This window comes from Octopus sinensis, linkage group LG16 (genome assembly GCF_006345805.1).
Source record: "Octopus sinensis linkage group LG16, ASM634580v1, whole genome shotgun sequence".
NCBI classification, from domain to species: Eukaryota; Metazoa; Mollusca; class Cephalopoda; order Octopoda; family Octopodidae; genus Octopus; species Octopus sinensis.
In genome coordinates this window covers 56,022,866-56,041,445 of record NC_043012.1, presented here as the reverse complement: position 1 = coordinate 56,041,445, position 18,580 = coordinate 56,022,866, and the positions used below count along the sequence as shown (strand labels likewise).

Sequence of the window (18,580 nt, the reverse complement as noted above, 5' to 3'; positions counted from 1 at the left end):
AACCCACACAAGCATTGAAAGGCTGGATGTTAAATGATGATGATAAAAATATGATTTGAAGGAAATTTAGCTGCTATTTGTAGCCAATGTGGAAACGCCTATGCAGTCACTGCATAGACTTTTCTACATTGGCTTAAGGTCGAATAAAGAACTGCAGCATGATATATTTTACTACTTGCAAGCAACAGTGAAGTGCTTTTAGAATTTATTCAGTGTCTTCTGTAGGACTTGTTATCAGCGTTAGATTGCAGATAGGTTACAGAAACCAAAGATAGATGAGACACATTAGTTTGGTGAACTCTGTGTGTGTGTGTGTATGTGTGTGTGTGTTGTATATGGAGGGAGTTGGAGGTCAGTGACAGGGTCATGCAGCTGCCATAGGCTGTGGAGGTGGGGCTGGCGAAGGGACAGATGACTACTGCAGACATACTTTGCTTGCACAGCTATAGCTAACAAATTTCTTAAGAACAACCAGAAAGCTTCTGAATAGCTGACTGACTTGCTAGAAGTGTTAGTCATGTAACCTTTAAATCACATGCTACTATCTTTAATAAAGAAGGACATATTGAACAATGTAGGCTATAACACACATTCACCCACCCCACACATGCACAGGTGTGATAGTCCTAGTCAGAATGTCTTTGATCATGTCAGCTCAATTAGGGTTGACCTTGAGCTAAACAGCTACCAAACTTCTGGTTAGATGACATGCATGTCTGTCTGTATGTCTGTCATCATTTAGCGTCTGCTTTCCATGCTGGCATGGGTTAGATGGCTTGACAGCAACAGGTAAGCTGGAGAGCTGCACCGGGTTTCAATCTGATTTGGCATGGTTTCTACGGCTGAATGCCCTTCCTAATGCCGACCACTCCAAGGGTGCAGTGGGTGCTTTCTACATGCTATCAGCACGGGTACCAGTTACATGACACCAGCATTGGATACAACTATGATTCCACTTGATTTGATGTCTTCTTGAGCATGACCTATCATTAAAGGTCTCAGTAACTTTTCACCTCCGTGAGGCCCTACATTTGAAGGGTGCTTTGTATGTACCACCGGCACAGGTGTTTATTACATGACATTGGCTTCACTTGGCTTGACGTGTCTTATATCTTCCGGTCATTCAAAATGTGACCGCGTGTGTACCGTTGGTGATTTTTTTTCCTCCGTCTTCCCTTCTTTGGATCTTTCCTTTTCCTATGTTTCTGACGAAGAGCTCCGCTTGAAACGTTAAACCCCTCCTTCTTTCCTTCTTTCCTGAGCGTCCAATAATACTATATTTGTTCCACGTCTTTGCATTGTTGTTTTCTCTTTATTTTTTCATGTTTGGATTAACTATATATATATATATATATATATATATGAGACCCTTTTATGTTATGTAAAAGGGAAGATATAAATGAGGTTTCCCCCCCCCAATACATCATCATCATCATCATCGTTTAACGTCCGTTTTCCATGCTAGCATGGGTTGGATGGTTCGACCGGGGTTCTGGGAAGCCAGAAGGCTGCACCAGGCTCCAGTCTAATCTGGCAATGTTTCTACAGCTGGATGCCCTTCCTAACGCCAACCACTCCGTGAGTGTAGTGGGTGCTTTTTACGTGCCACCTGCACAGGTGCCAGGCGAGGCTGGCAACGGCCACGGTCGGATTGGTGTATTTTATGTGCCACCGGCACGGAAGCCAGTCGAGGCGGTGCTGGCATCGGCCACGAGTCTGATAGTGCTTTTTACGTACCACCAGACCAGGGATCCTGGCTGGTTCAATTCGATTTCGATTTCGCTTGCCCCAACATGTCTTCACAAGCAAAGGGGGTTGGCATGGGTGCCTGTCGTACGGTCGGATTGGAGTATTTTACGTGCCACCGGCACGGAAGCCAGTCGAGGCGGTGCTGGCATCGGCCACGAGTCGGATAGTGCTTTTTACGTACCACCAGACCAGGGATCCTGGCTGGTTCAATTCGATTTCGATTTCGCTTGCCCCAACATGTCTTCACAAGCAAAGGGGGTTGGCATGGGTGCCTGTCGTACGGTCGGATTGGAGTATTTTACGTGCCACGGCCACGAGTCGGATAGTGCTTTTTACGTACCACCAGACCAGGGATCCTGGCTGGTTCAATTCGGAGGTTCTTTATATGTTGATTCACATCATAATATTCACTGAGACAACAATAGTTAGTATGGGTTCAATCTATGCTCTGTCTTTATTTCCTGCACTGTTTGTTTCGGGCTCAAAGGCTGTTACTGTTTAGCTCGAGATTAGCACTGACTGAACACATCTATGATCAAAAGACATTCCACTCTAACCATCACCTCTTATTTTCAGACAAGATGCCTTGAGAACCCCATAATCTAATACATTTATTTTTTTTTTCATATAGAGATTTTTAGGACTTAAGGATGAGATTTAGCTGTTATTTCTAGCTTGTGTTTCGACCATGTTGGAGCTTGCTCTTTAGCTTGCTTGCTCGTGCTTAGTACACAGAGGAAGAATTAGGACAGGAAGTGAGGCATAGTTTGATGGCGACGGGTATTTATGCCAGAACGTAATAGGAGGTTTGCTAAAGTAGTATTTTATGATGGCAAAGAGGGAAGATGGGAACAGAGCTTGATGGTTGCCTTAGAAATGGAGAAAGAATATGATTTTGGTGTGCTTATAATACAGATAACATTTTCTACGATACTATATTATATTTCTCTGTCATTGACACAAGTGCAACAGACTAAATGGTGAATATGCTTTTTAGTGTACTCTGGGTATTTGTAGTCGCTGACTGTTTTGAGCTAAAGTGCTTTTTTTTTTTCTTTCTCGTAATGTAACATGCAACAAGGAGGAAGTGGTTTTAAGGAGAGGTGGCCATTCAAAATACTTGGCTTACGTAGGCTGAATGAATGGTGTGGTTCCATTGTTATGGGAATCAGTAATATGAACAGGATTAAAACCTGCATCCTGTGGGTGGGTATAGAGTACTTGGTTTATTATTATTTATAGATGCAGGAGTGGCTGTGTGGTAAATAGCTTGCTTACCAACCACATTGTTCCGGGTTCAGTCCCACTGCGTGGCACCTTGGGCAAGTGTTTTCTACTATAGTTTTGGGCTGACCAAAGCCTTGTGAGTGGATTTGGTAGACGGAAACTGAAAGAAGCCTGTCGTATTATATATATATATATATATATATATATATATATATATATATATATATATATATTATATATATATCTTTCCATGATGACATGCAAGGCACCATACAGCACAACGGTTCAACATCAGCCGCCTTCCAAATAAAAAACGGGGTAAGCAAGGCTGTGTCCTCGCTCCTACATTGTTTGGCATCTTCTTCTCACTCTTGCTGTCACATGCCTTTCAGACATCAGATGATGGAGTGTTTCTGCACAGTAGAAGTGACGGGAAACTGTTCAATCTCTCGCGCCTGCGTGCCAAGACCAAAATCAGAAACGTCCTGATCAAGGAGATGTTATTTGCTGATGATGCCGCTCTGGTAACACACACAGAAGAAGCCCTCCAAAGGTTCATTAACTGTTTTGAGCAAGCATGTAACGACTTTGGCTTAGCTATCAGCCTTAAGAAGACCAACATCATGGGCCAGGCTACATCGGACATCTCAAACATACATATTGGAGACCACAGATTACAAGAGGTGAAGAAGTTTACCTATCTGGGCTCTACTGTCACCTACAACCTATCCCTTGACGCTGAGCTCAATATACGCATTGGCAAGGCAGCTGCTGCGATGGCCCAACTCTCCAAACGGGCTTGGGACAACAATAAGCTGACCAAGACCACAAAAATGAAGATCTACCAGGCATGTGTACTCAGCACTCTACTGTATGGAAGCGAGACCTGGACGCTATACACACGCCAAGAGCGTCGCCTAAACATCTTTCACCTGCGCTGCCTCCGAAAAATCCTCCACATCAAATGGCAGAATCATATCCCCAACAAAGATGTCCTCAGGCAAGCAGGAATACCAAGCATGTTTGCACTCCTCACACAAAGACGTATGAGATGGCTTGGGCATGTTAGCCGTATGAAAGATGGCAGAATCCCCAAGGACATACTCTACGGAGAGCTTGCTAGGGGTACTAGGTCTGTGGGTAGACCGATCTTACGTTACAAGGATGTTTGCAAAAGGGATATGAAGGCCTGCAACATCAACATTAGCGGTTGGGAGGCAGTCGCCGGCAACCGTGGAGAATGGCGACGTACAGTAAAAGAGGGTATACAGAGGAGTGACAGAAAGAGAGAGGAGAAATGGAAAGAAAGGAAGAGACATAAACAAGAGACCATGGCACTACACCAGCCAGGAACAGTCTTCGCTACATTTGCAGTACCTGCCAGAGGGAGTGTTTGTCCAGGATAGGACTACACAGCCACAGCAAGAAATGTAACAGGAAATAAAATATAACAGCCAGACTAGACCTAGAAAAAAAAAAAAAAAAAAAAATGCGCAACTCCATTGTCTCCCGAGACAGAAAGGATGCCAAACCAAACTATATATGTGGTGTGTGTGTGTGTGTGTGTGTATGTGTATGTTTGTGTTTGTCTCCCAACATCGCTTGACAACCGATACTGATGTGTTTACGTCCCCGTAAATTAGTGGTTTGTCAAAAGGCACCAATAGAATAGGTACTAGGCTAACATAGTCCTGGTGTCGATTTCTTTGACTAAAGGCAGTGCTCCATCATGGCCACAGTCAAATGACTGAAACAAGTAAAAGAGTATTATTATTATTATTATTATTGGGAAGGTGGCAGAAGTGGTAGCATGCTGGGCAAAATACTTAGCAGCATTTTGTCTATCTTTGTGGTCTGAGTTCAAATTCAGCCATGGTTGACTTTACCTTTCATCCTTCTGGGGTTGATGAAATAAAGTACCAGTTGTGCTCTGGGGTCAACGTCATTGATTAACCCCCTCCCCCAAATTTCAGATCTTGCGCTCATAGTAGAAATGATTATTATTCTTGGCACCTGGAATATCATCTGGTGCTCACCACCTTCTACAAGTCAATCAGTGCATGTGGTGGAAGTTTTATGTGAGCAATATATAGAGATTGAGTGATGACATTCTTGGGGGAACTTAATGCATCAGTGAGGGCAAAGCTACCTGGTCTGTTTTAGAGGAGTTCTGGACTGGGAACTACTCTTTTACTTGTTTCAGTCATTTGACTGTGGCCATGCTGGAGCACTGCCTTTAGTCGAGCAAATCGACCCCAGGACTTATTCTTTGTAAGCATAGTACTTATTTTATCAGTTCCTTTGCTGAACCACTAAGTTATGGGGTACATAAACACACCAGCATCGGTTGTCAAGTGATGTTGGGGGGACAAAACACAGACACACACACACACATACACACATTTATACACACACACACACACACACATACATACATATATACGGCGGGCTTCTTTCTGTTTCCGTCTACCAAATCCACTCACAAGGCTTTGGTCAGCCCGAGGCTATAGTAGAAGTACTTGCTCAAGGTGCCATGCAGTGGGACTGAACCCGGAACCATGTGGTTGGTAAGCAAGCTACTTACCACACAGTCACTCCTATGCCTATGAACAATTTGGCAGAATCTTTAGTGCCAAGCAAAATGCCTTGTATTCCTTCAGGTTCTTTGTATTCTGAGCTTACATCCTACTGAGGCCACCTTTGCCTCTCACCCTTTTGAGTTCAATAAAATTAAATACCAGTCACATACTGGGGTTGATAGTATTCACTAAACCCCCTCTCCTCAAACCTGATGAACTCATGCCTAAATTAGAAACCATTAAGGTAGTGAGATGGCAAAATTGTTAGAATATCAGGAAAAGTGTATCAGAAATTGTGCTTTCTTTTGACGTTTTATGTTCTGAGCTAAAAATCCAGCTGAAGTCAACTTAGCCCCTCATCCACCCAAGGTTGATAAAATTGTCAATTATGATATCAACTAACTCCTTTTCCTTTAATATTACTGGTCTTGTGCCTGAATTAGAAACTGCTATTATTCAATCAATCCAGGCTTTGAAAAATTATGAAACCTTCAGTTTCTAGTTAATATTTTTCTCTATTATAGCAAGATCTGGACAGGTCCCTGTTTCTAGCCACTCCTCACAGTCTTTCAATATCTGACACACACACACACACAGAATTAGCCATCTTTGACGGTTTATGTCTTGGACACTGAAGAAATTGTTTGCAATAAGACTATAGTGGCCTTTCTATTTTACATCATCTCAATTTGCACCTTGGTCCCCCCCCTTCTCCTGGTCTTTTAGGTGTTATAACTTTATAACTGTTAGAAGCCCTTCCTAATTACCAGCAACTTTACAGCATTAGTTATACTCATTAAATAAGTATGAAATTGAAGTTTCATTGTCAAAGCTGGTTGTCCTCTTTTAAAAAGACATGGTGTTTACAAAGGTAACACATTTGGAAAAAGAAAAGACTTTTAAAAAAATGAGAGAGAGGCCTAAATGTGAACTTGTTTTGAAGTTGGCAGTTATAATTAGTATTGAGGTTCTTATCAGCCCACCAACTTTTGTAATAAACCTGTCAGTGCCTATTGTGAAGGAAATATGAGATAAACAGCACAACTTGTGTGTGTGTGTATATATATATATGCATGCATGCAGGAACAATGAAACTGATTAAGAATCAGCACACTTAACATGCACTGAATGACAAGGACTTAAGATCAGGTCTTGTGGGTGGGAGTGTAGTAGTAGTAGTAGTAGTAGTAGTGGTGGTGGTAGCAGTTGGGCATTAGAATACAGGTAATAGTGACCTGTCATGTATATTGTCTGTTATCATTGATTTATTGTCTACTTTCCCATGCTTGCTAGGGTTGGACAGAGATTACCAAGGCAGGTTTTCTATGGCAGGATGCCCTCCCTGCTGTCAACCTTCACCTCTTTTACTCTTTTACTTGTTTCAGTTATTTAATTGTGGTCATGCTGGAGCACCGTCTTTAGTCAAGCAAATCGACCCCAGGACTTATTCTTTGTAAGCCTAGTACTTATTCTATCGGTTCCTTTTGCTGAACTGCTAAGTTACGGGGGGGGGGGGGGTAAACACACCAGCATCGGTTGTCAAGCGATTTTGGGGGGTACACACACATACACATACTTATATACATACATATATATGATGGGCTTCTTTCAGTTTCCGTCTACCAAATCCACTCACAAGGCTGTGGTCAACCCGAGGCTATAGTAGAAGACACTTGCCCAAAGTGACACAGAGTGGGATTGAACCTAGAACCATGTGGTTCTTAAGCAAGCTACTTACCACACAGCCACTCTTGATTCTGCCAGCTTGTCACTTTAAATAATAACGATAATAAGAAACGCCCTGACGCAGTACCAGGCAGTGGTTCTCATGGGTTCTGATCTTAACTGATTGAAAGTGTTGTCATGTACATTCTTTTGTGTCTTCGTGTAAAAGATCTCTCTCTCTCACTCCCACACACACACACTTACTTTTATGGATGTCCATTAGTTATGTGTATGTATAAATTACACACACATGCAAATATATACTCAAACACGCATGATGTGCTTCCGTACAGTTTTTAGCTTGAAATTTTCATTCATGCGGTACTGGTCCATCTGAGGTTATAAGAAAACACTGCATGGCAACGCTCTGGGCATATTTCTTCACTTCACATCTATACTGGTAGCTCAGTCCTGACTCTACCTAGTGCTGTATATGATAAACTTGTCAACAAACGACCCTAGTCAGTGATGAAATTTCACAATTTGTTTAAAAAGAGAAAACTGATTAAAAAAATTTTTTTTTTTTTTTGTTATTTATCCTGAATATTTCATTACGTGCATTCCTACATTTAAAAGTTTCCAAGTTTTACTCCCTCTTTGTTTTGGTTTGTTTTTTTTTTCACTCCTATTTTTAATTGTTTTTTTTTTTAATATCTGCTTTTATGTAAATATTTGTGAGACAGAGTTCTGTGCAACGTGGGAAGTTTTTCCTTTTTATTTATTTATTTATCTATTTATTTCTTCCCCCACCTCCTTCCCCGGGTTTTGTCATATGTTGCTTTCCCTGTATGGTAAGTAAGTACTACTTTTTACTTCGCTGCTGGTTTTTTTAAAGCAAGCCAACACACAGCTCAGACGAATGTTTATCATGTGAGCCACAACAAAACTCTCAGCTGGCCAATTCCTTCCCTGCAACTTCACTCTTGTAAACTACTTCGTTGAGAGCTCATCATCGCCTGGGTTCCCTACTCTGGTTTGTTTGTTTTTGTTGGCCTTTATTATTATTATTATTATTTTCCCCTTACTTACTTACAAGGTAATCATGTAATTTTTTAATTTCCTTTTTTTTTTTTTCTTTCTTTCTAAATGTGTCTGATTGTTTAAAATTTCTCTAATATTCTTCTCTGTCCACTAATAGTAGCTTTTTTTTTTCTATAGTGACAGTTGTTTTGACTGTGTGTTTACGTTTTATTTAGTTGGTCGAAGTTACACGATGATACAAGGGCCAAAATTTCGAGCACTGATTATATATATGTATATATGTATATATATGTGTATATATATATGTGTATATATATATATGTGTATATATATATATATGTGTATATATATATATAATATGTATATATATATATATATGTATATATATATGTGTATATATATATATATATATGTGTATATGTATATATATATGTGATATATATATATATGTGTATATGTATATATATATATATATATATATACATATATATATATATATATATATATATATATTGATAGAAATTGTAAGACAACAAAAGAATGAAAGAGACCTCGATATTATGTAAATAGACGAATTTGTCTGTAAATGTAATGTAATATGTGACAATTATTCGGTAGCCATGATAAAACTCCGAGTTTCACCCCGAAATTCGGAGTTTTATCATAGCTACCGAATAATTGTCACATATTACATTTACATATATATATATATATTATATATATATATATAAGATCAGTGCTCGAAATTTTGGCCCTTGTAACTTCGACCAACTAAATAAAATATAGATATGTACTTATGTTTTGATTCCTATTTTCCTATTTTTACACACACACACACATACACACACACACATATATATATATATATATTATATATATATATATATATATATATAATATATATATATATATATATATATATATATGTGATATGTATGTAGGGCATGGCTGTTGGTAGATAAATTTATTTTATGCTTTATAAACATTTTTATTCTAATGTGAAAAATAAAAAAATTCCCATTACTGATAAGACACGTTAAATATCTAGGGTATCGCACATGTAAAAATGAAAAAAAAAACCCCGAAAAAAAACAAAACAAAGCCTTCAAACTCCTCAATACTTTATATCTTGAACTAATGTGTTTTTCTCTCTTTCTCTCTTTTCCTTTTGTTTGCTCCAGTTACACACGGCTGTATTATAGCAACAGTTACGTTATTTCATCCAGATGGTCGAGAAGCTAAACCTACGTATGTACACTATTTCTGTCTTTAGCATTTCAGATTATTTATCTTTTATTTCTGTTCCTCCTATTTCTTTCATATATATATACTTATTATATCCCTTGTTCCTTTGGGTTCTTTCACCGAGTTTCCCTTTATAACATTGATATTTTGTCTTTTTGAATAATAATAATAATAATAATATAATAATAATAATAGTTAGTTGATGTATGCAGTACTGTTTTTTCTTTTGTTTTTGTCAATATATGAAACAAAGAAGTTAGTTATCCCAATACACGGAGTAAACCTTTAATGTATGGATACTTCTTACACATGCACATATATACACACTCATATTAACACTAATATATATATTAGTTTTGCACCTAAAAAGTGCTTAGTTGTATAGGCATTTCGTCAGACTTATATATATATATATATATATATGTTGTGTCAAGTTGTATACATAAAAATTTAACATTAAAACTGAAGAATTTATTACTCATTGCTTTTAGTACAGCTTATGTTTATTAAATTTTTACAAAAAAAAAGGGGGTGATTGTGACTTCGAAGTTTTGGCTTGCTACCCTTCATCATGTGATAATATTTATGGTGGAAAAGCAAAAATCTTCATTTATCAACATATATAAACAGTTATAATCTTAAATAAATAGTGTTTTATTGAAAGGTACATGTAAGATATTAAAGGATATCTCATTGCGGAAAAAGTCATTTTAGCCAATTAAAACACACGCTTATACCATTACATTAACCTTTTCCTTAATATCATCATCATCATCATACTTTTGCAAAGTGTCAAAAAGAGAGAGAAAAAAAGATAATTTGTCGTTTGTCTGCAATTTGATCGCTAACACTATTTCACTGCATCCCAGAGATGCAGTGAAATCTGTGTCAGAAAGTAGGTCACAGGAGTGCAAGCAACAAAACTTTTTGGCACTCTATAATAGACAGAACTACGAAGCAGTAAATATATAGTAAATAGGACATATTTATTTTCCTTTATGTGTGTATGTTTTCTTAAATGCCTCAAATGATTCCTTCTTCAGGAGAACTGTTTCAGTTTCAATTCCCAGTTTAAACTTGTATACATTGCTGTGACATTGTCTTTTTTTTTTCTTTTAATCTTGTGGGGATAACAGTGCCCTCATGACACATTACAGGGTCTTCAAAACTGGTGGAAGGTGGGGTGATTGAGGGAGGTATCCTTAGAACCAGAAACACGTCCTGAATGCTTGCAACAGGGTGGATTCTGTTCAAAAGCACTCTAGGTGTCAGGCAGGGTGTTGTTGTTAAAGTGGGCAACCAGTTAAGTTACTATCTGAGTGATGGTCGTGGTGGGATTTAACCTTAGAATGCAAAAGAACCAGACTGAATACTGCGAGGTGTCTGGTCTGCCATTTTTTTCAGTTCTGCCAATCTGCTGCCATGGGTTGGTACTTTATTGTTGACACACATCCCACCCCACCTGTTGGTGGAAAAGGCGAAAAAGTGAAGTTGAAGTGTGGGATTTGAACTCAGAGATCAGAAAGTTGGAACAAATTACTGCAAGGCATTCAATCTGATATTCTTACTTTCCTGCCAATTGTCTGCTTTGGGTTGGCTCTTTTTATCATTTATCGACCCCTGAGAGGATGAGAACGAAGTCCTCAACAGGATTTGAACTTGGAGAGCACAGAAAGTTGGAACAGATACCGTAAGGCATCTGACTGGATATTCAGTTATTCTTAAATTTCTGTTAATTGTCTGCCTCGAGTAGGTTCTTTTCATCAGTACCCCCTGCCAAATGAAAAATGGAAACAAGGTTAGTCTCAGCAGGATTTGAACTCTGATTGCAGAGTGGGAACAAACATCACAAGGCATTCTGCTCAGTGACTTTAATGACTATACCAGTTTGCTGCTTTGTTTAAAAAAACAAAAAAAAAACCCAAAAAACAAAAACGAAAACACATCAAAGAATTAACTACTATGTTCTTTGTTCTTTGTTGTATTATTTATTCGAAAATAACTGTCCTTCCCCATTGCTCTTGAACTCATTTTATTGTTTGTGTTTCTATTCTGTATTTCACAATGTAATGGAATTAACAAACAAACAAACAAAAAAACTATTAAAGCTCATTTTAGAGTACAGACAATAAAAAGCTGACATAATAATAATAATAATAATAATAATAATAATAAATTTTTTGTTAATGCATAATTTGAACAGAATTTATAAAGAGAATGATTTTGAAGGATTTATTTCCTGAAATGTCACTAAACTATTTTAAGATATCTAATTCAAATATCCAGATGGCTTACAAAATATATTTCAGTGAGGCTGTTTGTCGTTATCATTTCTTAGCCAATAACTTCAGTTCATTTTTTTATATTTATTTATTATTTTGACATGCATTTTATCTATCCTGGGAAGAGTTGGTAGGATATGTAAATATAGACCTAAGAGGTGTTGATTGTCGAGTCCCAGGTTAACTATGATCTATGATCAAAAGCGTTCCATCGATGACCTTCACTCCTTATCTCAAGCGTTGCTTACCTAAAATTACAGTACCTTGTATCCCTTTCTTTTTTGAGGTATGAGGGCATTATTTGAGGAATATTTGGCTGTTATTTCTAGCAGGTCAGTTAACCACATAAAGGCTCTCTTGCTGAGACATGTTTACAGCTGGTGTTTTTATTTAACCAGCCATCCTGGCACCATTTACGTGGTCCTAGAAAGAAGTTGGTATACTTAATCTCTAAGTTATCTTGGTGAAAACAGATAAACCTGTTTTTGTACAGTGACAAACTGTCTGGAAATGATTTTGAAATTAGAACTTTCTCTGACATAAAATTCATATTAATTATTCAATTACTGCTGTATTTTAATTAAGACAAGAAAAACGATTAACATGTCTAAGGGTCATCTTTTAAAACTTGATAAAGTCTTTTATTTATTTTATAATCTTAAACCAGTTTAAGTGTTTATATTCTGTTCTAACAGAGAATGGGTGACTGACAAGGTTTTGAGTGAATTGGAGAAAAATGTGTTGCAGTTTTCTTCCAACTCTCTATAAACCGAGTTCAAATTCTTCTGAAGTCAACTTTGCCTTTCATCCGTTCAGAGTTGATCAAATAAGTAGCAGTTAAGCACTGGGGTTGATGTAATCAACTTGTCCTCTATCCCTAAATTCCAGGCCTTGTTCCTTTACTAGAAAGGATTATTATTATTATTATTAAGGCGGCGAGCTGGCAGAATTGTTAGCATGCCAGCTGAAATGCTTAGTGGTATTTCATCCATCTTTGTTCTGAGTTCAAATTACGCCAAGGTCGACTTTGCCTTTCATCTTTTCAGGATTGATAACTTAAGTGCCAGTGAAACACTGAGTTCAAGTTCTGCCAAGGTCGACTTTGCCTTTCTTATTTTCGGGGATGATGAAATAAAGTACCAATTTAGCCCTGGGGTTGAGGCAACTGACCAATTTCAGGCCTTGTGTCTGTAGTAAAAAGGATTATTATTATTGACAGTGGGGAGCTGGCAGAATTGCTAGCTATTTACTGGAGTTAAATAACTTGCTGAAGACATTAAGGCTATAAAGCAGTTTTCCCCTAAGTACTTTGCCAAAATATTCAAATACAATAGTTAAAATATAAGGGAGCAAAAAGACTATATTATATCATAAACGATGTTGTCAAATTTTGGCACAGGGCTAGCAATTTTGGGTGTGGTGGGTAAAGTCGATTACGTTGACCCCCAGTGCTCCACTGCTACTAATTTTATTGACCATTAAAAGATGAAAGGCAATGTCAACCATGGAATTTGAACTCAGAATATAAAGAGAGACAGAATGCTGCTACGCATTTTGTCCAGTGTGTTGACGATTCTGCCAGCTTGCCAAATAATAATAATAATAATCCTTTCTACTAAAAGCACAAGTCCTGGAATTTGGTGGGAGGGGACTAGTCGATTACATCAACCCCTGTGTTTCACTGGTATTTGATTTATTGACCCTGAAAGGATGAAAGGCAAAGTTGACCTTGGCCAAATTTGAATTCATAATCCTTTCTATTAAAGACACAAAGTCTGAAATTTGGGATGGGGGACTAGTCGATTACATCAATCCCAGAATTTCACTGGTACTTAATTTATCGACCCCGAAAGGATGAAAAGCAAAGTTGATCTTGGCAGAATTTGAACTCAGAACGTAAAGGCAGATGGAATGCTGCTAAGCATTTTGTCTGGTGTACTAACGATTCTGCCTGCTTGCCAAATAATAATAATTCTTTCTATTATGAGCACATAGCTTAGAATTTTGGGGGATTGGGCTAGTTGATTATATTGACCCCGGTATTCAACTGGTACTTATTCTATCAGCCCCAGAAGGAACAGTTTTTCAGAACCTGTTTTCATAATATTTAAATATTAAAATTTTTTTTTATTTTATAGATATTCCAATACTATTTTGAATAATCCTTCAATCACGGCCCCTTCGGCTCCTGGTATTACTATAGAGTCTCAAGAATTTTACCAACTGGCTCAATATCTTCAGGTTATTGGAAATTTTTGTATTTTTTTTGTTTTTGTAAAGCAATATTTTTTCTTTTATCTTGTTTTTTCCAAATTATGTTTACCTTGCCTTCTCTTGCTCTGACCCCATGATTTTTCTTTCTCCTATCCTGACTTCCGCTGGCATCCTGATTTCTTCTCTCACTTTTATCTTCACCCTTTCAATCCTCTCCCAACCTACACCCTTTCATCATTCTCCCAGCTTTTATCCTTTTCTAACCCCTGACCCCTTCTTTGGTCTGAAGTTAACAAGTCCTATAATAACCTTTATAATATATTTACAGGAAGCCCTCCTTAGGGAGCAGATGCTGGAACGGAAGCTTTCCACTCTGCAAACCCTTGTACAGCACACTCAAAAAGCTTCAGAAAATGGCTGGCAGGTAAGATCCACTCTGTGTGTGTGTGTTTCTTTTAAAACTTTTAAGATTTTATTTTATAGTTTTCATGTATGACTGTGGTAAGATGCTTGCTTCCCAACTATTTGGTTCAGAGTTCAGTCCCAGTTTGTGGCACCTTGAGCAAGTGTTTTCTACTATAGCTCAGGCTGACCAAAGCTTTGTGAGTGGGTTTGGTTGACAGAAATTGAAAGAAGCCCGTTGTATGTGTGTGTAGTCAATTCAAATAAAGGCAAAAAAAAAAAAAAAACTGAGAACATGCACAAGAATTGCATTATCTTCACACACACACACACACACACATATATATGTGTGTGTGTCTCTCTCTCTCTCTCTCTCTCTCTCTCTCTCTCTCTCTCTGTCTTTGTGTCTGTGTTTGTTCCCCACCATTGCTTGACAACTGGTGTTGTGTTTACTCCCACGTAACTTAGCAGTTCAACAAAACAAACCAATAGAATTAATAGCAGGCTTTAAAAAAAAAAAAATAAGTACTGAAGTTGAGTCATTTGACTAAAAATTCTTCAGGGCATTACCCCAGCATGTCTGCAGTTTTAATGAATGAAATGAGTAAAAGACAAATGTATGATTGAAAATAAGGAGTGGAGAAGCAAACAGTGAAAGCGCTAACATCTTTGTGTAATTACTTACAAATTTGTACCAAGAAGAGCGAAGAAAATGGGGCCCCATTGTTTGAATATATGTAAGTATAATTGTATGACTGTTGTTGTTTAGACCCAGATTGAGCTGACATATGATCAGAAGGCATTCCACCTGTGACCATCCCATCTTGTTTTCTGGAATAGTGTACCCGGGGACCAAATTATCCAACGTGTCCTTCCTTTTTGAAAATGGTTATGTGTAACTTGAGTGATATTTGGCTTGTTAAGAGGAGTATCTAGTGTTTCAGACAGCCCCTTTTCCAGGCCCTTTTGGTGACCTAACAATTTCATTGTATTCTTTCTGTCATTTTTTCGAAATAATATTAATTTTACTAAAGCAGACCACCATCAGTCTCCTTGGATCTGTTTTATCTGGTATTTGGCTGCTGCCTTTAGCAGATTGAGCATCCACATAGAAGATCCATCTTCAGCTTGCTCATGTATATATATATATATTCATAAGCAAGCTGAAGATGGATCTTTTTTCTCTCCTTGTTTTTTCTGTGTCCCTTTCTGTAGAAGAGCGTAGGCTTGAAACGTAAAAGACTTTTTCTATTCCTGAGCATTATACTAATACATCTGTTTGTTTTGTATACCACCTGTCTTCATCTTTTATTTTTGTTTCCGTAAACTCTCCCTATATATATATATATATATATATATATATATATATATATATAAACAAGTTGACCAAAGCCTTGGGAATGAAATTAGGTAGACAGAAATTGTGTGCCAGTCTGATGAAGAAACTGTAGTCAGCCCATGGATTCTGTTAAGGGTATATATGTTTTTGATATACTCAGCCACTTGCACTATAGTTGCGTAGAGAGTTTGCTTGATCAGATACATGGAATAGGTATTGCCAGAATGAGTACAGGATGCATTTACTTAGTATTTTTACATGATATATTCATCATCATCATCAAGACTGTTTGATGTCCATTTTTCTGTGCTGGCATGGGTTGGATGATTCAACAGGAACCAACAAGCTAGAGGACTATGTTGAGCTCCAGCATCTGCTTTGGCATGGGTTCTACAACTGAATGCTCTTCCTAATGCCAACCACTTGACAGTGTATACAGAGTGTTTTTGTTTTTTATAATATGGCACCAACACTTGTGAGGTCACCAAGACAAGGCTCCTTAACTGAATGGGGTATAGTATTGAAAGAAGTGAAAATATGAAGAACAAAAATGGAGTCTTGTTGAAGAGGTGATTACATGGCTTCCCAAGGTAGAGAGAGGTACAAGGGGTATATGGGAAAGAACAGAAAAGGTGGGGAGGTAGGTCAGTGTGCTAGAGTGTGAAAAGTGTATGTATATCTGTGTGATTATGTATGCATGCAGGGTTGGTCAGAATTCACCTGACAGTAAATCAAAACCCATTTAATTCCAGGATTTATTTATGTTTAACAACTGGATGAGACTAATAAACAGACAAATGTTGAAAAAAAAAGGGGGGTGGGTGATTTTTAACTTGCAGTATTCAGTTATTAAACATTCATAATGGGAATAAATAAAAATTGAATGTTAAGTATTTATGGAATTTTGATTTACTGTCAGGTGACTTTTGGCCAACCCTGTATGTATATCATTTTTTTTTCTTTTTGTTTCTAATATGTATATTTTTTTTATTATTTCAGGCTCTAATTGATGAAGATCGGTTACTATCGCGGTTAGAGGTTTTGGAAAGTCAGTTAGTTATTTATTCAAAGGTAAGTATTTTTCCCCTCCTGGCATTATTGTAAATGGTGATTGTCTTTATTATTATTATTATTATTATTATTATTATTATTGTTATTTATTATGCCCCTTTTAAGCCTTTCATGTGAACATATTGCCAGTGAAATACATTGCTAATATCTTTCAGTTAAATTTGAAAATAATCAAGAATTTAGAGGGATTTAGTAAAGATAACTAACTTCATCATTAAACCAGTTTGGGGATCATAGCAAAGAATTCTTTCATAAAAATGTTATTTAAGTGTTCTTGGATGATATTTTGGAAGGGTTTAATTTAGATACAGACACTCTTAAACCTGTGAGATAGTCTGCATTGAATAAAAGTTTCCAAGAGTGGTCTCTGGCAGATTGGTATGAAAAGGGGCTTTAATGTTTATTATGTATCGTTTTGAGTAATATTTTATTTATACTAAATAATATTTCTTTGCAGAACCATGGTGAAGACACCTTACGCCAAGAACTAGTTGCTTTACAAGATGATAAACATCATTATGAGATCACAGCAAAGGTTTGATCCTTTACATTCTCTACTTCCACTTCTACCTTTCTTTTTTCCCCATATATAGTTGTCATTGTTCGATTCCCAGTCAGCTTTGGTTGAACAGATTTCTGACCAGGTGTTCCTATTTAGGAATCATCATCATCAACATCCTCTTCCTTTAAATTTCCATCTTCCATACTGGCATGGGCTGGACAGTTTGACTAGATGGTTTGGCTGGCAAGCCAGAGAGCAGCTCTGGGTTCTTGTTTGATTTGGTTTGGTTTCTACGGCTGGATGCCAACTCCTTTTACAGTGTGTGCTGGGTGCATTTGGCACCAGCACAAGTGCTTTCTATGTGGCACCAGCACGGGGCTCTTGCAGGCCAATCCTCTTTACCAGGGGATGCAGTCTTAACACTTCTGCAGTGGTGGATGAGGTCTTCTTGAGTACAGCAATGTGCCGGGTATCTCGCTCCTAAATACATTATTTAATGTGTTCTACATTTTTTAAGATGTTAGTGTGTGATTTAAGTAGGATTTTTTTGGCTGCACTTTTTCTGCAGCTCTTGTGGCCACCATTGTGCTACCCTTTCAACCACTGTGCTGTGGGTGACATTTGATCCATAGGCGTGCCATGACTTTTTAAAGCAAAGTCTAAAAATGCCAGGACATTTAGTAAACTTTGTTTTTGATGCACTACACCAGTGCATGTGTATTCCGTTGCAGCAAAGTGTGCACCTATCTATTTCAAATGTTTTATTGCTTATATTTTACATAATAAAATAAAAAAAAAAAAAACAGACTGTATTATCAACATTTCTAGTGCTTTATTCAATATGCTGTTGAGCATTAAAAGTTGCAAATTGCTGACCTAGACTCTCTCTAATTACTCCATTATATATCTCATCAGTCTGGTTGGTGAAGCGAACTTGTTGTAGAAGCCCCAAGATTTGCTTTGAATAAGACAAAAAATGGATCAGCAAAGAGTGCAGTTGTCCAAGTAGAGTTTATCTCCCTCGCAGCGAAGAGTGTAGGTTATCTTCGCTGAGTTCAGCTCTTTCATACATTTACATGTTGAAGCCAACTTCCTAAGAAACGTTGGCGTGCCGGGCGAAATGCTTAGCTGTAGTCCGTCTGTCTTTATGTTCTGTGTCTGTCCTTGTTTGTCTCCCTCTATGTTTAGCCCCTTGTGGGCAATAAAGAAATAAGAAACTTCCTATTCGATATATTTACATGATTACCAAGATCTCAGTGGTTCC

General features: G+C 37.6%; 1 protein-coding gene across 12 annotated transcripts in view; it reads left to right on the top strand.

Moving 5' to 3' along the window:
* The window catches only part of LOC115220273 (sarcolemmal membrane-associated protein), a 185,409-nt gene that overhangs the window by 110,016 nt on the left and 56,813 nt on the right, over window positions 1–18,580 (top strand). For 10 of the 12 annotated variants that reach the window (XM_036510151.1, XM_036510148.1, XM_036510150.1 and 7 more), the window contains 5 exons: window positions 9,443–9,509; window positions 13,927–14,029; window positions 14,331–14,426; window positions 16,743–16,814; window positions 17,272–17,349. In XM_036510151.1, coding sequence (XP_036366044.1) covers window positions 9,443–9,509; window positions 13,927–14,029; window positions 14,331–14,426; window positions 16,743–16,814; window positions 17,272–17,349 — 416 coding nt within the window. Of the gene's footprint in view, window positions 1–8,089; window positions 8,317–9,442; window positions 9,510–13,926; window positions 14,030–14,330; window positions 14,427–16,742; window positions 16,815–17,271; window positions 17,350–18,580 lie in introns of those variants that run through there. The other 2 variants (XM_036510152.1, XM_036510154.1) reach the window with 2 other exon arrangements.